The following is a 26,497-nucleotide window of genomic DNA, read 5'->3' as shown; positions in this document are numbered from 1 at the left end:
TCCGGGTTTGCGGCATTCAGGAGCCAAAATGTACGAGTTCCAGGGCGTTTGACAACCAAAATGCGACTGTACAGGAGATTTCTGTGAATTATTTTTTTTTAGTCCAGTTGAGCATGATTTTAAGCTACTAGGTATCCCCCAATTGTTGGGCGGAGTGCTTGCTCTTAGTCTTCCTTTAAAAATGAAAGATGGGAAATGTTTTTCTTCTTCTTATCTACTCTCTGATAACAATTTGACCAGTCCCACCCCCCACCAGAATGTTTAAATCAGGACTAATATTTTCAATGAAGGAGGAAATGATTTGAAAATGAAGCTGGGAACATTTGTGTCAGCAGTAGAATGCATCTGTTGGGACATGGCCTTTGAACTTAGTTGAGTAGTTTTGTAGGTGCTCTGAGTAATAAGGCTCTGGCACCAATGTAAGCCTTACACAAGTGGGAAGACTTAGGTTTTTTAAAACACACACAACACCCTGGGATTTGTCAATTTCTGTTGTTCTAGCAGTAAAATATTATGAGATACAAATGAAAAGAGATGTTATCCTTTACAAAGCAAACAATTAATATTTTGTGTTGCTAATTTACTACCCCTTTGAGAGTCTTAAATCATGAATTATGAGTTGCTTCTAACATCCGGGAGCTGGGTTCCCAAAACAGAACTGGCCACGTAACTAAAGGTCACCATTTTTTATGCCCCTGTATGTGCCCAAAGTTCCTTGGAGAGTTGAACTCTGACTGCCATTTGCAACCACTGATGGTGTATACACAACTTTGCAGAGCCTGTCAAAGCACTTATCTGTGAAATAAATTGCAAATAACTCAGCCTGGTGGAACGGTTTCTTCTTTCTCAGAGTGTTACCATGGTGCAGTCATGGTTTTGGAAACAGATTGTGCTCTTTGATTTCTGAGGGGTCAACATTGTTGTAGAAATATGTAAAATGTATGTCTATTTTTTTATGGCAGGTTGCATTATACTTCCTAACTTCTCATGACTTCCTTTTGCATAGATTGGCCAGACTACCGTATGAAAAGAGAAACTTGCACTAGTGCTTATTAGGAGTAGATATGGATAAGTTGCCCAAAACTTTTAAATCCAAAAATAAAATAAAAGCCTGCCATGTTTTGTTACAGCAAATGTAACAAGAAACACAAACCGCCAACCAAGAGACAACAGGTTGTTGCAATTTTCCTAAACTAATATGGAACTGAGGAAAGTACTCTTCGACTTTGTGTCAGTTCTGTATTTGAACTGGATAGAAAGCTGGTGTTTTTGTTATGTTGTCTGCTTGTAACAACATAAATGGAAAATACTTCTCTCTAAGGTCTGTTTCCCTGAATGTTTTGAGTGTCCCGCTAACCCAACAGCACAGCTACAGTCAAATCAATGATCTGTGAAGCAAATACTGTATAACATATAATACAGAGTTCAGGTACATGGTCAGTTTATTGGCGTAGAGGTTATACTAACATGAGATTGCATAAAAGGCATAGAGTTGATTTATAATAATGCAGTTTCAATATGACACATGGAACTCACTCTGATACTCCTTTTAGAAGAGTTAAGAAACGCTGGAAGCTTGTACATTTCAGTTGGCTTTTATTGCCAATGTTTACTTTTTGGATAAGGTGCATAAAATATTAAATGTTTTTATTTATAAGACAAGGTTGCTAACATGCCTCTAGCTTTCATATCACACCCAGTGGCGATGATGAGTACATACGGATCAAGAGAAGCGTAGTTATCTCTAGGCAAAAGTAGGTTTCCAAGAAAGATATGGCATGTTTGCCTCAGTTAAAAAAACATTACTTAGAAATTTCAGAATACTTCATTCTTAGGACTGAGGCCCCTATGCTACACTATAAACATACTAACCTATGGATTATTCATTATGCTGTTTCATTAGTAATTATAATAAGACGGGTACCATAAATGATAAATTGTACAGTACTGACCATCTTTGTCCAGTTAATAAGCCTTTTTAGGAACTGCCCGTTCATCCATGGCAGATAAATCACAAGCTGTCAATTTTCTGAGGAATGTACAGATTCAGGATGCTTCCTTCTTGCCGAAGGGGGCTCTTTACATAAATGTATACCAAATACATTTTTTGCTTTTTTCTTCAGGTCATAATTGTGCCACACGTAATACGTTTATGAGATAGTATTATTGTGCTTATGTTACTCAGTTTAATTCCACTGCTATCTCTATGATCATTCATTGGGTGGTAAAAAATGTGTGCTAGTTTCTGCAAAATATGGCAGGAAGAACAACATCCAAATTTCCTTTTGATGCCTAATCAAAATACTTTTGACTGTTTTCAAAAGTATTAATGAGAGGCAGCAACTTGGTTTAGTAGTGTGTGTGACTATATGAATCTCCTTCTAATATTATTTAGGGTGGGGATGGGGAACATGTGACCTTCCAGGTACTACAGGACCAAAACTCCCATTATTGTTCACCAATGGCCATTCCAGCTGGGACTGATGGGAGTCCAATAACATCTGGATAGCCATAGATCTGCCACCCCTGCTTTAGAGACAGGAGTCCTCTTTATAAGTTTTGGAAAACATGGCACTTCTTGAGAAAGCGTGTGGCCTTGTAAAACTCAATACTCTAATAATCTTTGGAGCATGAAGGTTATAGTAGCAGCAACAGTTGCTTTTATTATGTGACCATACATCCTAACACGTAAAACACATGTGTTTAAGGTGTCATGGTATCTGAAATATGCAAGACTTCACATATGGGAATTAATAGAAACAGTATTGTTTAGAAGCCCCGTATATAGAAACTTCTATATACTACACCTATATACTGCAATTCTACTTTCCTAGGCTTTGTATAATGCTATGTTTTAATTTTTTAAAATGTCTGTGTTAAGGAAGATTCTGGATTATTTGGTAAATTTATGAGAGATGGCGTCTGCTGACTATTGTTTGTGACGTGTGCAGATTACTGTACTGCAACTCACATGTTTAAACAGATGCCTTGTTTGCACCATGCTTTAAGTGTGATGTGAACATGCTTGAATGAGCCTGAGCGAAGCCTTTCGCTCTCATATGTACCCTCTGTTTTCCTCCTGCCATGCAGAAGAAGGACTTCTCCAGCAGTTAGCTATATTCCCACAGAATCTTGGGTTGTCACATCATACCAAAAAAGAAAAAAAGGGGGGGGGAGGGAAGAATGGTCATTTAAAATGATCTCTGGTTAATTAATGAAAGAAGCTTCAAAACCCATGGTTTGAAAGTGGCTTGTTTTGAAAGTGGCTGATACAACATCGGTATGGTTTCATCTGTGGGTTTGTAGCAAGTTGATCTACATCTCTGCAGTTCCACTATAAGTTGCATAAACTCTTAAAAGAAAAATGCTGTACTTGATGCATGTGTGTCATATTTTGCTGTTCCCCTCTTTTTAATACATTTTTTTTCTATTCTGTGTGTCTTTTCTTTAAAATATGCATACTCCTATGATCTCCATTTTTGCATAATGTCCCATTACAATTTGGAGTAGGCTGCAGTTGCCAACCGCAAAGCTTTTCTTCAAGTACAACTACCTCCTGAATACCACAGTGGTGGTATGATGGGCAAAGTATGTATCATTCTATTATTTCCCTGAATGTTCTGTAAGTGTGGCTGTGCTCTATACTGCTTTTTCTGTTATGCTTTTGAAAGCATTATTGCCCTGATATTTCAAAACGACGTTGAGGGCCCTTCCAGGTGCACTTTCTATTGCACATGCATGACTTCCTATGCTTGTGAATCTGTCAGTATGGTCACGTACAATCCTGCTTTCAATATTGTTTGTGCCTGCAAAAGGTTTTGGGTGGTCAAACAGCTTCACTTCCAGTCAGTGTGTATCCGGTAGTTTTATGGGTGAAATCCCATAACATTTTATACCACAATGTTGTGGTTTATTTTTGTCCCACTTTGGTTGCACTTTAGTTCCTCTGGATAGCAATAATGTAGTTGCATTGGGAAACCATCACAAAACAAACTAAAGCAGAATAAGTCCTCCACTAATGCAGTGTTATTATGTCAAGGACATGTTGCAGAATATATCCGCAATCAAACACCCATCTGGAGGGCCCCTTGGTTATCTCTTTGATTTCAAAATAGTTTGTTGTTTAGTCAGTATTATTTAGTTTACATCTCGGCTCCTCTCTGCTTTCTTACATTAAGCTCCTAGCATGAAAGCTTCTGCTACATGACTCCTTCCCACACAGCGTGAGAAGCCAAGGGCCAAGCTAGAGCCAAACTTCCTCCCCATTTTGATATTGTTCCATCTTCCCCACATGACATGGGGGAGAGCTACCACCCAGGTTACCCAGTGGTAACTGCAGTGCCTCTCACGCTATCAGTGTGTTCTTGTTTAAATGGAAAATACTAATAACATGTACAATTCTAAAATATAACTTCGTTGCAGATTGGCTATTTAGGTGATTTTTTTTTTACCTAGTATCAAACATGTCTTACTCCTTAATGTTACTGATTTAAATTGAAATCCTGAGCATGCTCCCACAGGCAATGCATTTAATAACTTTAAAGTTATTTTAACAAATGGTGTTTGCCCTTGCTTTGAAGTTATTTCTAATGAATGGTTCCTGCCTTGTCTTTGCTGTGCAGTTATGTTTTTCCTTTATTACACTTTATGTTAATACGGTGGGTAGAACATTTGAATTACAGTGTACCGCATTGTAGCTGAACGAGCTACCTTTTAGTTTTCCTTCTTGGGAAGAACATATTTTCTTGCATCCACATTCTACTTTTTTCAATGGAAAAGTGACCATTTGTGCTTGAAGAAAATTATTGTATATTTACTGCAATGGAAAAAATACATGAAAGCTTTACATTCTGTTTCCTTTACTTAGCACAAGTTAGGCTTAAGACTGGGGTATTTCTATGACTGCATTCTCTTGCATGAACCTGTCCAGCAATTAAGATGGACCTCAAAGGCCCTCTTCCCTGTTGTCCCACCAATTTCAGTAAGATTCATGGTGACCAGAGATTGGACCTTCTCAGTTGTAGCACCCTCTTGATGGAGTTCTCTTCTCAGCGAGGCTCACCTGGTGCCATCTATTTTCTTTTCGGCCTTGGGTAAAATTTCATTTCTCCGTGCTTTTCAATATTACCTCTTAGTGCTGTTTTTAAGCTCTGATGGACTTTTGGTTATAGTGCTGCCTTTTTGTTGTGATTACTGTGAGATGCTTCTTCTCTTACCAGGAAGCTTGGGTTAGTGGAGGGACATGGGCAGGGACATTCCTGCCCAGCTTGTAGCCACATGTTCACCAACTAAGAAGAATCAGCCTCAAAGTTAGCTGGCAATCCAGAGAAGGGAGTTGAGGGGGCAAGAGAGAGCTCAGGGGCAGAAGAGGATACAAGTGAGTGTGAAAAAAGAGTTTATTCAACAGGAAAAAGCTATAGCCAGTATTAATATACTTATCAATAGGGGTATACAACTAAGTAGATCAACTGTAATTGTTTGAGATAGCCTTGTGCCAGTTTTAGTTCTTTATACTGTAACAGAAGCAAGAGAAACTGAGCAAAAAATCAATGAACTAGGGACATTGAAGCATGAAGAGTTAATGAGTTTTCCAATTCTTTTGCAAAAAGCACTATGACCCATTTTCCTCTGAGCAAAACTACCAAATTACCTAATGTGTAGTGTTTGCTCCCTGTGATTGATGTGTGTGTATTATTTATCCAGTCTCCTTAGATACAGATATCTAAAACACTTAAGTTTATTGCTATAAGGGGTTTAAGAGGTAGAGAGAAAGGGGGTACAGTGCTTGAATTATAGAGGTAAGGGAACCCTTAATAAAATCCATGACTCACTCTAGTGTTACCATGATCAGGCCCTCGTTTTAAAAGCCTTTGGGAAAACAGGGACTCAGCGCTCTTCTGCCTGCTGAACCCACTAAGACACTCGAACTCAGGACGCAAGGGAGAAACGTGCCAAGAGGAAGGCATGCTTGGCAAATCCACACCGTGATCCACTCCCGCCCGGAAACCAATATCCCCACTGTGGAAGGATGTGTGGATCCAGAATTGGCCTCCACAGTCACTTACGGACTCATTGTTAAAACCGTGTTTATGGAAGACAATCTTACTTGGCTACAAGTAATCGCCAAAGAAGAATCTGAGCATTGGAATAATGGTTGTGTTTATTGAGCACACCTGTTCCCCCCAAAGCCCACATGATGCCCTTATTCAGTCCATGTAAATCACAATGGCTTGTGTCCTGAAAATTGTTGGAAGCAACGAGCTGGCAAAAACTTTTCCACATAGGAATTCTTTTTTTATAAAAGCACCCCTTCATGTACTTCACATTTAGCACTGAATTGTGATGGTAATACGGAATGCTTATGCACAGATGTGTCCTACTTTTCACTCTTTGGGCTCTATTCACAGGTTTTTAGCATACTCATCATTATAACTGTCATTCATTTCCAGTTTCTTCATTCAGATATTGTATAAGAATGAAAAATAGCTTACCCACAATCTCCCCTCAATCTGTTCTCTCTCTCTCTCTCTCTCTCTCTCTCTCTCTCTCTCTCTCTCTCACGGTTTTGATGGCATCCTAATGCTCCCTGAAGTTGCAGAATAAAATAACTGTGCAAGTTGTAGTTGGTAGCTGTGTTAGAACTGAACAGACATTATCTTGATAACCATTTTGTGCATTGTAAGGCATGGCTCTAATGGGACTGTAATGCATTGGCCAGCAGGTTGGGGATTTAGTGCTTAAATGTCAGTGTTTCAAAGGATCCCTGTGTTGAACACAGACACATCTCCCTGCTCATCAAGGAGGGGGGGGACCCTTCTCACTGTGCCCTGCTAGCTTACGTTTGAATGCTCCCACACATATATAATGTAACATCCCATCTAACAGTTATAACATTCCATCATGAAATGCACGTGGAATCAGAACATGGCTATTGACCCTCAGAAACAGAGGTGTCTGTTATTCTAAATATTCTGTGGTTCTTGGTTAGGTTAGCATTTGGTTTCTTCTTTCTCAGATCATGTTTCCATTTGGAAGGGACCCTGAGGATCATCTAATCCAACCCCCAGCAATGCAGGAATATGCAGCTGTTCCTTACGGGGATTGAACCTGCAACCTTGGTGTTATCAGCACCATGTTCTAACCAACTGAGCTATCCAGCAGATTTAGTACTTGGCCACAGCTGAGCACACTGAATGGATCCCAAAGCACCTTCCCTCCATGGTACCTGCAATTAAAGACATGGGAACCCTCTTCCATTTGGTTGCCATAGTAGCACAAAAACAAAAAACCAACCCACAGACATTCTACTCTTCTGCTCAACTACCATAAGCTACCTGTTTCTAGTTATAAGGTAGTAGCCAGTTAACTTTTACTCAGAGTACACCCATTACAATTAATGGACCTAACTTTGTCACATTCATTAATTTCAGAGGATCCACTATGAGTGAAAGTTAGTTGAATAAAACCCATAGTATTAATTATCCAGAAACTTTATTACTAATTATTTATTTGTGTATCGCTAAATTGCCAAAGTGGCTTCTAAATCATTTGTAAGAATAAAACCAACTGCAAAACACTAATAATTAAACTACACAGTAAAACAATTCCATCAGTACATTAAAATAAATGTATGCAATTAGAATGTGTGATAAGGCCATTAAAATAGCAGAAAACAATTCAAACAGGTCAGGAGACTGGGGAAATGGTTGTCTAAGTAGGTATGTCTTCAAAAGACATTTCCTTACCTCATTTTAAAAAACTATTTGAAATTGTTTAGCTTTACATAAAAAGTCTTGTGTTTTTATTTCACGATAAATGCTAAACTTTTTATTCATGTCTGGTGTGGGAGAAAACCATTGGTTTTCCAGACTCTTCTCGGTTGCAGCCAGCGTGATTGATGGTCAAGGAAGATGGGAACTGTGTTCCAGCAGCATTTGAAGGGTCATAGCTTCCCGATTCCTAACGTATATGATACCTGCTATGGATGGCTGTGAATATTGTGATTTAATTTCAAACTGTGCATTTGAACTTTGAAAGAGGTGCAGGCGTTTCTGCTTATGTTCTTGCCTGTTGAATGCTCCTTATTTCCTAAAGGGATGAACATAAAGAACACTTGAGTATCGTTCTTACTTTGTCCTAATAGTTTGACACTTTGTCGTCTTTTAGGCTTCGAGTGGCAATTACTACTTCATTCCGTACATTGTAACGCCATGTGCGGATTATTTTTGCTGTGAAAGTGATGCCCAGCGGAGAGCCTCTGAGTACATGCAGCCCAACTGGGACACCATCCTGGGGCCTCTGTGCGCTCCATTGATGGACAGGTTTATCAGCCTTCTCAAGGACATTCATGTCACATCATGGTAATTTTTACACACTTTCCTCTTTTAGCTAGAGTAGCTTCCAGGCTTGTTGGGTATAGCAGCAAGTAGCTCTCTCAGTACCCTGGTGAATGGGTTGGTGGGTGGGTCATACTTATTGATACTTATTGGTATAATGTAAAGGTAAAGGGGACCCATGACCATTGGGTCCAGTCATGACCAACTCGGGTTGCGGCGCTCATCTTGTTTTATTGGCCGAGGGAGCCGGCATACAGCTTCCGGGTCATGTGGCCAGCATGACTAAGTTGCTTCTGGCAAACCAGAGCAGCGCACGGAAATGCCGTTTACCTTCCCACCAGAGCGGTACCTATTTATCTGCTTGCACTTTGACGTGCTTTCGAACTGCTAGGTTGGCAGGAGCAGGGACCGAGCAACGGGAGCTCACCCCGTCACAGGGATTCAAACTGCCGACCTTCTGACCGGCAAGTCCTAGGCTCTGTGGTTTAACCCACAGCGCCACCGGCGTCCCTTTTATTTGGTATAATGTAATTTAGTGTAAAAGGAGTTTTTGTTTTTGTTATTAAAACCTAGCAAAAGTTCTTTTGCATTTCTTGAATGTGTGGTCTCCCCAGCACACCTTCTGCAACACAACTAATCTGCAAAATAACCAACATATATATTTCCCCTGCCTGAGGGGAGGAGCATAGGGTGGAGTATTAATTTCAGCTAAACTGTATGTCTCTCATGCAGCTAGGCATAGTAACTTGTGGTTATTTTCCAATATACTAACTGTACATAGAAGCAGAGCTGTCAGGCCAACCCTTGGGAGAAGAATGGAGTAAAAATAAATGTAGTATAGAGTTCAAAGCCCCTGGTTGAAATAAGATGCTTTTAGACTAGTATCCTTCAAAGTGTCTGATGTTTGTTAGTCCCACAGGACTGTAACTAAAGTCTTACTATAGCAGCTAATCTTTAACCTATCTTAACAGTCATCATCAGGAGTCATTTTGCTTTTGAGTAGTAAATGTTATTTACAAAACTCATTGCTAGTAACAGTAACAATGTGCTGATGGGTAAAAGCTAGCTTGCTAATTAGAGTGATATCGGAAGACCAGATGAAAGAGAATGCGAATTCCAAGTTACATTTCTTGGTAGATGAACTAAGTTATGATCGTTTCTATAGTGGTAGAGTTCAAGGGTGGGAAACTGGTCCCAGCTAAGGGGGCCAGATCCAGAACCCATGCTGACTACTTTGACAGGTAGGTACAGTTGTCCACTTGTCAGTCACATCAGCATTACATTAGGTGTTTCAACTTCAAAATAAAGAATCAGAGCCCTCTTGTAAGCGTGCTCTTGATTCTTCCTTTGTAGGCACAAGTATATTAAATTATGCTGCTATATTACAGCAGGTCACGACATTAAATCAAATTAAATTCACTTAACGCTGTGCGTGCATCAGATCTCATTTGTTGTTCTGTTAGGCTACTTCGCATATGATTAAGGTGTGTTTGATTTTATATCAATTTCATATTCTATATTTAGTGTTCAGTGCTGGGGTTCTGAAAAGTTTACTTTTTCATTTGAAATGGATCCACTCCTTAAGTAGCAAATGATATTAGTTATGTAATTCCTCCCCAAATGATCTATTATTATTTATTAAGTTTGTTACTGACTGTTCACCATCAGGTCCCAGGGCTGGTTACGACAATTTAAAATTCACTATTTAAAACAGTCAGAACAAAATTCAAGAATCTGCAAGACCTTACAAACATCTTTAGGATCCTAGTTAAATGGTTAAGTCCCATTTTATTCCGTGTGGTTTAGACATACCTAATTTTTTTCTAATTTCACATTCTAGAGCCAAACTGATTTTTCAGAAAACAAGAGTGTAGATTCAACTTTGGTTTGTAAGGTACATTTAATCATGGCCAGGATCCAGAAGATAACATAAGCCTCCTACCTTGCTATAGGGTGAACTACTTTTGAAACTGAAGGTACCAGTAGTTTAAAAAGCAGTTTTTGATACATCACAATTTGAATTTCTGCCATTTAAAAAAGTCAGCAATACCACTTAGTTCATGCAAGCCCTTGGTTATACTATGAAGAATCTTAGGATTCTAGCCATTGAGTGTGTGATAGCTTACATACTGTTATTTACATTCATTAAGCTTTGTTCATATTTTTCCCCTTAAAGTTCAGCATTGACAGCAACCTTAGTTCTGATTCTATTTTGATTTAAAAAATGTGTGTGTGAAGCAGGAATGGAGAGTTGGTTAGAAAAATCATACCGGCTGGTTGTATCCCTACCCTCCACAAATTCAGTGTGATTTAAGTCCTTTTTCACACCTCCTAAATAATGCATACGGTGAAACTATGCATGTTGATGTTAACTGCATGGCGGTTAAATTATAATAATCCTAGGCACATTTCAGAGGGGGATTTACACTGGTGCTGCTGTGTGTGGGGATGGCAGGTTTAACCTTTCCCTCCCCAGCCTTTTTTCTGATGAAAATGGATTCTGTGTTCTGCTATTAGTGATGCTAAAAAACAAATTGGGGATGTTCTGTTGCTGAGTGCAGCGCATGGATTAAAATCTCCTGCCTCCCACATGCTTTGTATCAAATTAAAAATTCTCTGATGTGGCAACAAGCCAAGCAATCAACATAATGTGTAATTAGCTTCTGAATATGCAGAGGGACATGGGCTCACTCCTGCTTTTGTGGACTCCTACCTCTATGTTTTTACTTTAAAAACAGGTTTATTTTACACCAATCTGTGTCACATGGGTACAGCTTTGTGGCTGGGGCCTTTGCAGTAATTTAGACTTCTTGTATCATCCTCCATTTTGTTTACAAAAACGATGCAGAGCTCACTGTCAGGGTAGGATCAGGCACATTACCTCCATGATTCTATTCTTCCTGATATGTCATGTTCACATGGCCTTTAAGGTAATTAGACCTTTCTGCTCCTAATGTTTATTAATTGTTTTCAATAAAGAGATTTGGCATCCCTCTCCATATCTCCCAAGAAGGATCTCTCAGAGAAACCAAGGTTTAATGTTTTGGTAGTCACATTTCATCAGCCCTAGATAACAATTAATGTAATCATAATGCTTTCCCTGCTATGCTTAATTCCTCTAGTACGTATTACAAGGAAACTCTGTTAAATGACATTAGAAAAGCTAGAGAGAAGTATCAAGGAGAAGAACTGGCAAAGGAACTGACCAGGATTAAACTTCGTATGGATAATACTGAAGTCCTCACTTCTGACATTGTAATCAACTTACTTCTGTCGTATCGAGATATCCAGGTATGTTACTTTTACCATAAATACATAGAACATGTCCCCAATGTTATTTTATCAAGGTTTTATCCATTTTTGGTTTTTTAATATTCATAAAGGTGATCTTAAGTTCAGAATCATTGGGTTCTACAGAATCTGGATTCATGACAACTGTGTTGTTTTTGCCGATTTTCCTTAAAAATAGTACAAAAACGCTCAACAGCTTTGGCCCCAACAACATGCGTGTCCTGATTTTCATTGTTTGAAATATTGCAACCCTAGATATCAGTGTTTTATTTACATTAATTTGCTGCAAATGTTTCTGCCCTTTTCTATAATATTTGTCAACAAGATATGGAAATTGAGGAAATAAGCCACATAACTTCTTGTTATCTGACCCTGCAATCTGAGTTTAATGTGTTCATTTTACTTAGTACCCTTCAGGTTATAATTCCCCACTAGGAGATTATGAGTAAGACTGCTTTAAAAAATGTTTTCTATTGCAGTGCATGCTCGTCTTCAGCTGGAAATGCAATAATGCATAAAGAGCAATGCCAGCCATCTAGTGGAATGGTGTAAGTGGCTTGTTAACACAGGCAAGGATGCATTCCATTCAGGATTGTGTTAGTTCATAAATTCTGGCTCCTGTAGAGTTGTGTGTTCCTTGTAGGCAGAGAATATATTTCTAGCAGATCTTGTCCTAGGATGAAGGAAGTATCAAGGAGATAGGCTATACATCTTTTTAAGTAGTTGTTGCTCATGGTCAGAATAAGTAAAAACTGTTTGATGGATGAATTTTGGTTAGTAATGCTTTCCTCTGTTACCTCTTTAAACTGCTGTTAGGACTATGATGCCATGGTGAAGCTGGTGGAAACACTGGAAATGCTCCCTACTTGTGATCTGGCTGATCAGCACAATATCAAATTTCATTATGCATTTGCACTGAATCGGTAAGATTAACTCCTGTGTGAATACATTTACAGAGAGAGGTAACTATTCCATTAGTGCAAAGGCATCTTCAATTTAAAACTGTAATTGCAACCACAGACTCGGATATTTGTTACATGAAGGTGACCCAAACATTCCCAGTGTATTTCCACACCCAATCTATTCTACTTAAGCAGATGACTTTCCAGCCACTGCTTATGTACATAGCTGTCAACCTTCCCTTTTTTGTGGGAAATTCCCTTATTCCAGCTCCGTTTCCTGCTGCTATCCCAGATTGTTAGATATCCCGTAGATTATCCCCAGGACAGGTGAAGCTGCTGATCCCTTATTTTCAAATCTGAAAGTTGACTGCTATGCTTATGTATCTCTTTCCCTTTCCCCCCAGAAAATGTTTTAAATCCTCCTACAGACTCTGTTGGACTAGATTCTGCTTAGTAGGCTGATAACTGAAGTATATGTAGCTTCTTATTTAAAAGCGTAAGTTTAGTGCTCTTGGAGCCATCTCTGCCCCTAGAGGCCCAAGTGACTTAAGTGGCCAGGAGTGCCCTTTACAAGCTTTAGCTGCTAAGGCTACTGTGGCTGCTTCTAGACTGGAAGAGTATTGCCATCATGTTAGCTGCTGGGCTAGTGCTAGGCTACAAAATCTTATACAACTCGGGAGCAGGCACCTAAAAGATCATACAAACTTAAGAGTTGGAAGGGACACAAGGGTCATCTGGTCCAGCCCCCTGCAATGCAGGAATCCCAGATAAAGCATCCATGACAGATGGCCATCCAATCTCTGCTTTAAAACCTCCAAGGAAGGAGAGTCCACCACCTCTTGTGGGAGTCTGTTCTACTGCCGAACAGCTCTTACTATCAGATTGTCTTGTCCCTCATATATTCTAAGTCATCACTGTGCTCTGCAGGAGAGGGGCTCCAGCTGATAACCAGCTCATTAGGAAGTTTGTTCCATACAGTGTAAGAACTGGGTTTTTAGTGCATGCTACGCGGGTGGCGCTGAGGGTTAAACCACAGAGCCTAGGACTTGCCGATTGAAAGCACAAAGTGCAAGTAGATAAATAGGTACCGCTCCGGCGGGAAGGTAAATGGCATTTCTGTGCGCTGCTCTGGTTCGCCGGAAGCGGCTTAGTCATGCTGGCCACATGACCCAGAAGCTGTACGCTGGCACCCTCGGCCAATAAAGCGAGATGAGCGCCGCAGCCCCAGAGTTGGTCACGATTGGACCTAATGGTCAGGGGCCCCTTTACCTTTACCTTTACCCTTGCAATTTTCTCCCAGTATACAGTATATCATACAGGTACCCTTGTTTCTGCCTTTTCAGGTACTTACTGAATATGATATTCTTTCCACAAGCCTTTTAAGCAAGATTCTCATTCCAGTCTTAATCGGGATTAGTTTAGAAAGTGTATTTATGTATGTTTTATTGTTGATATTTTTTATTGTTAAATTACTTTTGGGATTCATTCACTTTAAGCCCAACCCAAGTTATTTATAATAGGTAAATTACCTAAGATTGTTTACACCACAATATGAAAATACAGTGTGTGCTTATTTTAAACGCCAATTACTTCAATTACTTTGTGAATGGTTTCATCATACTTATTATAGGCTCAGCTGTCCTGCATTTTCATTACTGTGCAATATAGCACAGAGGTCATGTTTATAAATGATAACTTGGATAGTAAACTGCTGGTGACAGGTGCTTCAAGGCTGAAGTCATAGCCTAAATATTGTCAGTACATGAACATGATGAAGGATGGCCAGAGTCAATGCCAGGACTAACAACAGGCGCCCTTTAAGCCAACACCTCACAGCTTTTCCAATAACAAAAGGTGTTGAGTAGTAAGAGAGAAGAAACAACTTTTGGTGCACCATAATAGATCAAGATTTTTTAAAAATCCCATAAGGGAAACCAAACAACTTCCTATAAAGGAAGCCAAACAAGGTTCCTGTGATCATGTTGTTTCGGAGATACTTCTCAGAGCTTCTAAACAATGTGCACATGCGTAATGTATGGTATAGGCTGGGATCTAAAGCCTACTTTGGGCATGCTCAGTGACTTGTATGCAATTTGTATAATATTTTTAACTCTTCTGACAACATGAGTTCAGGAAGAACTCAGTCACCTTTTGAGAGTAGATAAATAGCTATCTTCTTTTTAAATTTCAGCTGTATTCCAACCTGTTCCAAAACTAATCTTGGTGCATACCTTTCTTCGCCTGGTAACACAGGCTTTGAGTTTTATTTTTGTATCATTCATAATAAGCAAGGAATAGGTAAAGTTACTGCTTTTGTGCACCCGTTTCATAGCCATCCAAATAAAATTGAGGCATCATTCCGAAAAATGGGTAGTTAGTTCACGTAAAAGGTGGAACCTCTTTAAAGAGTTCCAATATTTTGTATGAGAGAAGCACACAAGTAGTGGATCACAGAGTAGTGAGGGAGTTGTAGCTCCCCATGCAAAATCAGTCTCACAGCTTTCACCTTTTGTTGTCTCTCATATGCAACTCTTAACAGCTGCAGCTAGTTGACTTGTGTCCAGCCAGAGGCTAGATAAGACAGCTGCTGCAGTGGATAAGTGGCTGACACAGGATAAGTGTCTTTTAATTTTGCCTTTCGTGTCTTCTCTTCAGGGTCACCCGACTAACCACTTCCCTCTTTAATGTTGTATTATTGAATTTATCGTCCAGTAGGAGAAAGTGAGTGATGTATTACAGTATTGGGTGGTAACTGGAATTGTGTTTTTGCTGCTGAGAGTGGGATTCTATGTTCTATCTTTTTTGTGTTTTATAATTTTGCTTAATAACAATAAGTATGAGAGATTGAAATGGCAGAGAGTAAAGGTCTACCTGGGTGGGAGAGAAGGAGGGCGTGGTTATGTAGCTGTGTGTTTGGCACTGTGTTGCTTTATATGGTGGTGTGTACTAGTGAGGTTACTCTGGCATGGAGCATGTGTGCAGCCTCTATTTCAGTTATTTTGTTCTGCTGCCAATGCTGTTGTTTTGCATAGTTCTCTTCATTTTTTGGTATTTGATTCCCTCCCCCCCTGGTATTTTTTTTTAATGTTTAAGATAATATTTTGTTTCTCCTGTTAATCAAGCTGCTTTAAATGTGTAATCATTGATACTGACAGCGTATGACAACAAAGTACATCACTGTAGGGAAAAGTATTTGTGTGTTGGGCAGTATACTGTATCCAGTATTAAAGCTATCATAACAAGAATTGCCTTGTGGGTTGAAAATTGCATCATGTCTGAATTTATCATTGAAAGGAATTATTCTGCTTACTTAAGCATAGCAAGCTTTGTGCTGCAATGTTTGCTTCTGAATATTTTCAAATAAAACATAGCATAGGTAATTTGTAAATAGTGTGGTTGCATTTCATGTACTAATACTGTATGATAAATGTTTACAGCTGGTAATGTTTTCCAGCCAGAACTGAATTTTGTTTCATTTTGGGTAGATAATTGAAAATGCCACCTGCTATCGCTGATGCAATGCATAGTGGTCCTGGTCTTATCCTCTAGAGCAGTGTTTCCCAACCTTGTGCCTCCAGATGTTTTTGGCCTACAACTCCCATCATCCCTGACCACTGGTCTTGCTAGCTAGGGATGATGGGAGTTGTAGGCCAAAAACATCTGGAGGCACAAGGTTGGGAAACACTGCTCTAGAGCAGGAGAAAACTAGCTTGCTCCATCTTCCATATGACAACCCTTCAGATATTTGAAGATGGATATCATATCCCCTCCCAGTCTCCTCTTTTACGGGCTAAACATACCTAGCTCCCTCAACAGGGAGTCTTAGTTTCCAGACCCTTGATCATCTTCATTTCCCTCCCACGTTCCAGCATGTGAATATCCTTCTTAAATTGCGGTGCCCAGAACCAGACACAGTACTCCAGGTGTGGTCTCACCAAGGCAGAATAGAGAGAGATTATTACTTCCCTTGATTGGAACACTATTCTTCCGTTGATGCAGCCTTTTTTGCTGCTGCATCACACTGTTGACTTGCGTTAAGCTCATGGTCCACCAAGACTCCTAGATCCTTTTCACATGTACTATTAGCAAGCCATGTGTCCTCAATCTTATATTTGTGCAGCTGGTTCTTCCCGTCTAAGTGTACAACCTGACAAACTAACCTCAAACTAATCATTCTGTTAGTTTGAATATAGCTGCTACTCATCTGACTTCTGGCAATTCAGGATGGCAGAGGACATGATTTTAGAAGACTTATCAGTATACAGTGGTGCCCTGCAAGACGAATGCCTCGCAAGACGAAAACCCGCAAGACGAAAGGGTTTTCCGTTTGCGAGTTGCTTCGCAAGACGAATTTCCCTATGGGCTTGCTTCGCAAGAAGAAAGCCCATAGGGAAATCTCCGGGGACCTCTTTTAAATGCTGGCGGTGGGGAGCAAAGCCTTTCCCCCCCTCCGGCCTTCAGAAGAGGTCCAGGAAGGCCGGCGGGGGCCGAAAGGCTTTGCTCCCCACCGCCAGCATTTTAAAAGCGGTCCGGGATAGCAGGGAAGCGCTTCCCGCTATCCTGGACGGCTTTTGAAGGCAGGCGGGGGGGGAGCAAAGACTTTCGCCCCCCGCCGGCCTTCAGAAGAGGTCCAGGACGCAGCGCGTTTCTCCGCTCTCCTGGGAAGGCAGGCAGGGGGGAGCAAAGACTTTTGCCCCCCGCCAGCCTTCAGAAGCTATCCCGGACGGCTTTTGAAGCGGGAAGCGCTGCCGCCTGCCAGCATTTTAAAAAACCCCGGGACAGCGGAGAAGTCCTCTGCTGTCCCGGGGTTTTTTAAAATGCTGGGGGTGGGAAGAAAAGCCCTTGTCCCCCCCCAGCCTTCAGAAGAGGTCGGGGGACAGACTGTCCCCGGACCTGGTTTGAAGGCGGTTTCCATAGGAACGCATTGATTGATTTTCAATGCATTCCTATGGGAAACCGTGCTTCGCAAGACGAAAAACTCGCAAGACGAAAAAACTTGCGGAACGAATTAATTTCGTCTTGCGAGGCACCACTGTATAGAGGAAAAGAGCAGAGACAGAACGTACACTGTATGTAGTTGCCTATCTTTTGTGTAAAATCTATCCAGAATGTCACATCTAGAGCTCTGGAAAGCTCCAACAGAAATTGTATACACAGTTTCATACTAAGGTTGCTTAGTGAAATTATTGTGTGTATTTAGTGTAGGAGTCACCAATCTTTTTTACCTGAGGGGACATTTGGATTTTTGTTTCAACCTACTCTGGCCACTTCTCTTCCCTCTTCCTTGATCTGTTTTCCCTCAACCCCAAGGACAGAAAGAGTATGTGTACACACTTCTTCTTTATGAGGGATTTTGATAAAAGTCAGATCCAGGAGAATTAATATGAGCCTTGAAATGCACATAGAGCTGGAAGAGGAAGTGGGAAAGAGCATCATTCTTCCAGCTTCCTTTTCCATCTTTTATATGCTTTATGAGAGAGAAAAATAACTACTGTCATTACAAAGGAGGCAGTGCATGAGTGTTGAGAGTTCAGAGGCTTTGTGGGCACCAAGAGAGACCATTGTGCTCATTGAGGGCACACCATTGGCAAATCCCACATTTAGTGCATATTGACAGAGTTATAAATTGTGTTAGATACAAATATATGGTTCTTTGTACAAGCTTATTCATGTGATTTTCTGTCTGAATTTCAGAAGAAACAACACAGGTGACCGGGGGAAGGCACTGCAAGTGATGCTGCAGGTCTTGCAGACATGTGATCGCCCAGCACCTGACATGTTCTGCTTGTGTGGGAGAATCTACAAGGACATTTTCCTTGATTCAGACTGTAAAGACACCAGCAGCCGGGACACAGCCATTGAATGGTAAGAGGAGTGGCAATGTGTTTACCGTATCTGTGTAATTATGAAATGGAAAGCAAAGTACTTCACATGGAGTACCAAGTTCCTTACCAGCCTCCTGTCTTCCAGAAGTAGAGTTGCAATGAGGAGGAAGCTACTGTTTTGAAATTTCAGACTATGGTCAGAGCATATTTAGAGGGGACATAAGACTATTTATAAATTCTTGTTGATGCATTTGTGGTTGGAGAGAAGATCATAAACATAATTCTCATGAAGAAAGTTTTTTGAAAGAGATTCTTTTTTGAACAGGAAAGAGAAAATCTATTATTTATTGGACGATAGGAATCAAGATACTGGGTGAGATCCAATGGAGCACTTGTGGGTATTCACTCGTGCAACAGGGCTTCATCTTCCTCTCCTCTACCATGTGTTCTCAAAGTCTGATCTGGAGTGGGGAAGAAGAGAAACAGGAAGTCCCATTGCATAAGTGGATTCTGTTGTGCAAGCAGGTGGATATTTTTAGATGTTGCCCATGACATATAACGTTTCTGTGTTTGCTCTGGCTGCCCAATGGATTTATCACACAAAATGAGATCCAGTGTGCTGAATGTATTTTTCAATTTGATTTTCTTTGTTTTTGTGATGACTAAGTTTTAGCAAATAAATTTAACTGACCTGTCTGACTTTAAAGCTGTTTAGACTACTGGTCATCACGACTTTTGATGGCAGTGAATTCCATAAATTAACCATCTGTTACATGAAAAAAGAACACCCTTTTATCTGTCACCCTGAATCTGCTGCTAATCAGGTTCACCAGCTAACCCCGAGTTCTCATGTTGTGGGAGAGGGAAGAAAATTAAATCATGAGCTCCTATCTTTCTAGTTAAGATTAATTGGAACAACAACAACAAGAAGAAATCCATTCACATTTCCATAGTTTGCAACAATGGCTGGCATGCCTTCTTTATTGTGATCTGAGAAACTTCACATGTTTTTCTTTGGAAGTATCTTCTCCAGTTTGTTAAATCTTGTCTCTGCAGGTATCGTAAAGGGTTTGAGCTCCAGTCAACTCTGTATTCTGGGATTAACCTTGCAGTCTTGCTGATTGTTGCAGGGCAGCAGTTTGAAACCTCCATGGAACTAAGGAAAATAGGTGAACAACACAAAAACTTGTTGCAGCAGTAGTAGGGTTATTAATTATTGTCAGATACATAAAGGTTTGGATCCAAAGGTCCAATTGAATGAAGGAAATTTCCAGTTGTGGAGCTGGACCTTTGGATCCATTGTTCTGAATTGAAGTTGCAGTGAATTCTGTATTTAAGAATAGTAGTTTTAGCCCACTGTGAAGCATGTCACAAGTGTTTTGCCATCAGTTGTAAGCACCTGTTCCTAGAATGAACTTCTGCAAGGGCAGTGGTCCATGACTAGTATCTTTGACCATATGAAGAATGCAGTTTATTTCCCACCAATGACATTTAGGCCATATTCACTCCATACATTTAAAGCATTATCACACCACCTTTAAACAGCCATTGCTTCTCCCAAAGAATTCTGGGAGCTGTAGTCTGTTAAGCATGATGAGAATTGTTAGGAGATGCTCATTCCCTTTCCAGAGTTACAATTCCCAGAATGGTTTAACAGTCCCTCTTCAGAGGGAACTCTGAAAACTGTAGCTATGAGAGGGAAATAGAGGGTCTCCTATCAACTCTCAGCACCCTTAACAAACCACCATTTCCAGAATTCTTTGGAGGAAGCCATGACTGTTTAAAGTATATCATAGTGTTTTAAATGTACGGCATGAATGTGTCCTTTAATGTGTCCCTTTGTGTTGTTTTTGTCTACCTAATACTCTTAGAGGTTATACTTCCCATGATTACCAACACACATTATCATCTTTACAGTCTTTGAGGTTCATTGTGTTCCCTTGTAACATACTGTTTTTATGTGAATTTGTCAAGGTGTGCGATTGAACAGTTTGTTGGGAAGAAAAGGGAGTTTGGAAAAAATGAACAATTACTGGGATGTCGGGCAGTTCTTCAGTGTAAGCATGTTGGCCAATGACATTGGTAAAGCAGTGCAAGCAGCAGAGAGGCTGTTTAAACTGAAACCACCCATTTGGTATGTATCATCACATATTACAATTTGCGTAGTTTGCTCTCTGCCCTCACCCCCACACCCCATTGGACTTCATTAAGTTCTCCAATGCTCCATGCATCGTCACTATTATTTGCATGATGATTAAATAACTATGTTTTCATTTTCAGGACTTCTTATTTTCAAGTAGACTTCTACTATTCTAGCAAAGACTTGTTGTGTCATTAACTTAGAGTAAATAATGTTGTTCTTGGCTGTTTAATTATTTATTGTATGCATGTGTTTCAGGTATTTGAAGTCATTGGTTCAGAACCTGATGTTAATACAGCGGTTCAAGAAACTCACCATAGAACATTCTCCTAGACAAGAGAGACTGAACTTCTGGTTAGATATCATTTTTGAGGCAACTAAAGAAACAACTAATGGCTTGAGATTCCCAGTAAGTCTCTGTAATGTGCAGAGCTTATATATCTGGTTGATTTGGACTAAAATCCTGTATACACTTGCCTAGGAGCAAGCCCAGTTAAACTAATCAGGGTTTACGTTTGAGTAGACAGGCTTAGAATTTCACTATTAGTAACAGAAAACTGTGGCCTGATGTTAGGAGCTACCATGTGAACTAGAATCAAGTGACAAGTAAATCTGCCCAAGCTGTATGTAGTGTTTTCTGCCAAGCAGGTCAGAGCTGGCATGTCCTGTTTGGTAGGGAGTGGACCTCGGTGGCAGTTATTGCTTGCTGTTTTTGCTGCTAATCTGTAGGGGTGGCCAGGTAGAAGTGGGAAACTTTCTAAGGTAAAAATGTGTTCTGTAATTGTATCACTATGTAATTCATTGTCATTTGAAAAAATAAAACAACAGCAATACACAAGTGGCTTGAGCATAAATGGATGTTTGATACAAGTCTAATGCAAATGAATAAAATAAAATAATATACAAGAAGGAAAGAGTGCAAGAAATTGTATGAGACCTGATTAAATAAATAGTTTGATCCACAGCCAAGAAGAAAACGCAGTGTTAATTGTGAACAAATTTTCAGCATGCTTTCAATGGGATTTACTCCCTAGTTTAGGTGTAACTAACATTGTGTCCTCCAGGAGTTGTTGGACTACAACTTCTACCATCTCTGGCTATTGGCCATGCTGGCTGGGATGGATGCGACTTGTATTGCACAATGTCTGAAGGCTGCCATGTTGGCTACTCCTGCCTTTTAGGATAACAGCCTTATACTTAGCATTCCAATGCTGTAAGGGTGTGTCACTGATCTAGTTAGGTTTCACTGGACATGTGTGTGCTTCGTTTAGGTACTGGTGATAGAGCCAACTAAGGTATACCAGCCTGCGTATGTTTCAATCAACAATGAAGCGGAAGAAAGAACTGTTTCCCTTTGGCACGTGTCTCCGACAGAAGTGGTAAGACCAATGGTGAATTTCTTCTTTCTCTCTAGAAATTCTGATCACCACTTCTTGGCTTCTTTGTATACAACTCTTTTTTTAAAAGAGGCTTCACAAAAATGTCACACAATGCACATAAGTATCTTCTTTGTCCCGTAGATGGAAAAACTGAGGTACTAATAACAGGGAGCCAGCCTTAAGCCCCAGGGAAATGAATTATCATACAAACTTTTTCGTCTGTTCAACATGAAAGCACGAGGGCACAAAGCATGACAGAGATCACGTGTGAGCACATGCAGGCACGAACACTCCACCTCTAACCTTCCTGTGTCAAATGGGAAGATCTGAAGGAGGCTTGTAAGCCAATTCAGCTGAATGTGCTTGGAAGCCTCCCTGTGATTGGGCAGGTTAGGGGTATTAGTGAGAGTGTGGGGTATTTGCACACCTGGTTTCCGTACACTTCACACTACCATGCTTTTGGGTTGAAAGCCTGAACAGCTATACAGAATTAGATATAGTGGTACCTCGGGTTACATACTCTTTAGGTTACATACACTTCAGGTTACAGACTCCGCTAACCCAGAAATACTGCTTCAGGTTAAGAACTTTGCTTCAAGATTAGAACAGAGATCGTGCTCTGGCGGCGTGGCGGCATCAGGAGGCCACATTAGCTAAAGTAGTGCTTCAAGTTAAGAACAGTTTCAGGTTAAGTACGGACCTCCGGAACAAATTAAGTACTTAACCCGAGGTACCACTGTATATGATGTTTTAAACTTCTGCTCTTTGATTTATTTTATTACAGTATCACACATCCCATTGAGAACTTATGAAATCTGGGGTGCTCATAAAAAGTCTGATACCAAAATTCTCATTAGGATAAACCAGCTTTGTGGGGGGTGGGGCGAGAATGTGTTTCATTCTTAGATCTACAGCAGGAAAATAGGAGGACTGTGAATTGGTTTCAGTGATTTAGCCCTTCGCTTTCAAGTTAGGAAAATGCTAGGTTTTGTACAAATGATACACTCAGTATGACGCAGTACATGACATGAATATTCTTCAGTGCTAATGTAACACTGCTTCTCAACCCACTCTGTCCAGGAGTCACAGCTGCTAAGACACAAAATCCAGCAATCAAATCGTCCTTATTTTTGCTCTAGCTAATGTACATATTTGCTTATCAGTGAACCAAGGACTGTGGATCAGATCATCTGAGCATCCTTCTCAGATATATGGCCATACATGAGAAGCCAATAGGTAGCCCTGTAGACAGTTTAGGGTAAGCATTTCTGCAAGCTTGCCACAGCATACTTCATGACTTTGTGATTATTCTTTCTGACATGGATTGAAGGAGCTACACACACACACACACACACACACACACACACACACACACCCCACCCCTTTCAGGGGGAATGTTTGGATTCACTGAGCCTAGCCATTTCCACAAATTAAGGCATAATGCCATTAGGATGGACATCAGACTTTCAATTGAAAGGAAATTCATAGTGTCTTGAAATTTAGGAAGACCATTTTCATTCTGCAATGGCAAGGAGTAACATGTTGCTGTTGGGGCCTAGTGTTGTGTCCCTTCTTTATCTTGCTACTTTTTGGGGGGGGTAGTAGCAACCTTGCTAATATTGCTGTATGCTGCCTCAAAGCAAAATATTGGTGCCCAAAGACTGAGATCATCCTTGTGATGTGATGATAATGGTTTGTAATCTTGCTTTGAAACAATCTGTGTTCTTACCCATTTGCAGAAACAGATTCATGAGTGGAATTTTACAGCTTCTTCTATTAGAGGAATAAGGTTGGTGTCCTTGAAATGGTTTTATTTTTGTTTTACTTACATGCCTCATTTTGCCCTAGGGATATGTGAAGAATGTATATGTGTTTTCCCAGCAATGCTAGCAAACAATGTAGTTTGGGTATCCTTTATATCCCACCCAACTCCCCAGATGTGAAAGCTATTTCCTTGAAGTATAGTTTAAATATTCCTTAGTTCTTTATCCCTAAAGAATCCTTTACAAGACAAATGGTTGCTGCTTCATGTCTGGCAAAGGGAAAGCACTCCACAATAAAAGAACAATAGTATAGAATGCCCATTTTTTGGCAGGGTTGTCCCTATAGTGTAAGGTGTGATGCCACAGGTAGACTTTCCCCTAAGGTTGCCATATTTTGAAGAGCAAAAAAGAGGACACTTTTGTGTGCCGTGTCATGTGATCCATTATGTGGGGTGGGGCTTACCTCTATTTTATTCAAGTTGGCACACCTGTCTGGGGTACTTTAGTTGAGATTCCTGCATTGATAGGGGTTGAACTAAATGACCCTCCAGGACCCCTTCTAACTCTAAAGTTCAATGATCAATGAACCCTGTTTCTTTAAATGAGCTTCATTATTTTATTGTTGGTTGTTTTATTTGATTAATTCCATTAGGGCCCTGTTTTGCGACTGAAAATTAGGTTAATACATTTTTATAGAAAATAAAATAGGTTGTCTTCCTTAAGTCATATGTATATTCTAATGCTAATTCTTGGGGAGAGTAAAGAAGATAGCTTTTTTTTCTTGTGATTTTCCAATGCTTTCAATTTACATGAAGGACTTTACCCCTCTTTTGTAGAACTAAGCAGGAAGCAGCTTAAATATTTCTTCATAATGTGCAGGCTCTGTAATATAGTTTAGTCATTGCTCAGCATAGTAGCCTGGATATTTTGCTTCTTGTCTCCCTCCCCCCTCCTCTGTTGAATTGATATTTTCATGGTCTTTTAATGGCACCACTTTCAAATAACATGTTCCTTATATTGCTGAAGTTACACCATTGAAAGATGTAGAGTGAGAAAGTGAGTTTAATCTTTCTCTCCACGTACATTTCTCTACAGAATATTATATTTAGATTGGCAAATTGGAAACTGGGTGGATATTGATTAGTGTTTCTTCCATGGCTTTTGAAAATTGTCATTGCTTTCTCCTTTCTCTCATCTAGGCTGGTATGGATTTTTTCTGCCTCATGAATATAGTACTAGACAAACATTGTCTGCAAACTTCAGCAGTTTGAATTGCAGGGATTTTAGGTCATTTGAAAAACAACAACAGACATGGGAGAAAGTAATGCTATTATTCTCCTGTTATGACTCCCCTTACAAGAACTGCTAAATGCACTTTTATTATACAGAATCTGAAAATATCTTTACTTTTTGTTCAAAACTGACTTTAAAAGAGTGTTGGTAAACAACCTGAGAGAGTAAAGTAAGCAGAACAATGAATTATTTGTTCTGAGCTAGTAATTTATGTTTTACAGTGTTGTAAATCCTAATGGGGCAGTCTTCATTATCTTTTTGGCACTTATTGAAGACTTTCCTTTTTCAACAGGCTTTTTAAGGGGGAGATTTTAATCTCGCCCTATATTTATATTGGATTTGAAATGGTTTTTATATATGATATTGTTTAAATTTTTATTATAAAAGAAATCTGTTTATACTGGTGATAATTTATTTTGAGATGCTTCATTGGAAGCGACTCATAAATGGAATGGCACTAACTAAATCAGTGAATGAATGAATGATTAACACCCTGGCAATACATATATTTGGTTTTTTGAAGGTCACAGATCTTAACTTTTCCTGCTATGCAGACTAACTGTTGTTTCCATTGTCCTAGTGATCTGTTCTGCACATTTTTATCATCATTTCCTTGTTTTATTCATAAGTGGCACCCAAATTGCATTGCTTGTCATCTCCAGTTGGAAGCAGGCTTTAAAAAAATCATGGCTGTGCTGTTGTCTCTCTCTGATTCTGTAAACTCTGTAGTGGTAGAAGGAAAACTGAACTGCTGTGTGAGCAAAACAGGACTAACTGAGCTCCTCCATTTGTTCCTTCATCTTCATACCTCTGCCCCACATTCACGCCACTTGTGCTTAGCATAACTTTATTGTAATTCTTTTTCTACAGCATATCTAAATTTGATGAACGGTGTTGTTTTCTGTATGTCCACGACAACTCTGATGACTTTCAGATCTACTTTTCTACAGAGAACCAGTGTAGTAGGTGAGAAGTTTTGCATTGCTTTTCCGAACTATCGAAATGAGACATAGAATAGTTGGGGGATACCTTGTAAACCCAGAAGTATTTTCACAAACATTTCATTTGCTGGGCCACCCAACTCCCTCCTCTTCACCCTCCAGTGCTGCTGGGATAGCCCAGCAGCAAGGGAACAGTTCTCAGAAGTCTGTTGTCAGGTTGTAGTTTGCAGCGCCACCTGTTTGTGGCCACACAAACTACTGCATGATATTCAGTGCAAATACTGTACATAAAAGACACTTTGCTCTGCAATAATGTGGAAGTGGGAAGTGCCTTTGCGTTTGCTTATGCAATCGGATATCGCTCCTCATATTTGTTTTCTTCATTCCTTTCTTTCCTGTGCTTTGGAAAGGTTCATTTATAAGGGCCCTACCATATCACAGGTTAAATTGATTTTACCGTAATTTGTTTAGTATGATCAGGATATGTGAAGCTAAGAATTAACAGCATGGGGAAAGTGTTGGTCTTTGAACTGGGATGGAGGACATCATTTGGAATCCATCTCCAGCAGCAAAATGTCTTGGGCTAATGCTGATTTAAAGTAATTTAAACAGTCCAAAAGTTACATT

The 26,497-nt window shown here is 39.9% G+C and overlaps 1 protein-coding gene across 2 annotated transcripts in view; it reads left to right on the top strand.

Moving 5' to 3' along the window:
- MAP3K15 (mitogen-activated protein kinase kinase kinase 15) overlaps nt 1–26,497 on the top strand; it is a 62,731-nt gene that overhangs the window by 16,873 nt on the left and 19,361 nt on the right. The window contains exons 4-14 of one of the 2 annotated variants that reach the window (XM_083734175.1): nt 3,511–3,588; nt 8,167–8,360; nt 11,459–11,627; nt 12,444–12,550; nt 18,224–18,394; nt 19,411–19,523; nt 20,329–20,488; nt 20,753–20,903; nt 21,766–21,873; nt 23,613–23,662; nt 25,800–25,895. In XM_083734175.1, coding sequence (XP_083590301.1) covers nt 3,511–3,588; nt 8,167–8,360; nt 11,459–11,627; nt 12,444–12,550; nt 18,224–18,394; nt 19,411–19,523; nt 20,329–20,488; nt 20,753–20,903; nt 21,766–21,873; nt 23,613–23,662; nt 25,800–25,895 — 1,397 coding nt within the window. The remainder of the gene's footprint in view (nt 1–3,510; nt 3,589–8,166; nt 8,361–11,458; nt 11,628–12,443; nt 12,551–18,223; nt 18,395–19,410; nt 19,524–20,328; nt 20,489–20,752; nt 20,904–21,765; nt 21,874–23,612; nt 23,663–25,799; nt 25,896–26,497) is intronic. The other variant, XM_083734176.1, reaches the window with a different exon arrangement.

This window comes from Podarcis gaigeae (assembly GCF_964106915.1).
Source record: "Podarcis gaigeae genome assembly, chromosome: 4".
In the NCBI taxonomy this organism is placed as follows: Eukaryota; Metazoa; Chordata; class Lepidosauria; order Squamata; family Lacertidae; genus Podarcis; species Podarcis gaigeae.
Note: the sequence above shows the minus strand (reverse complement) of the source record. Positions and strands in the feature narration are given on the sequence as shown.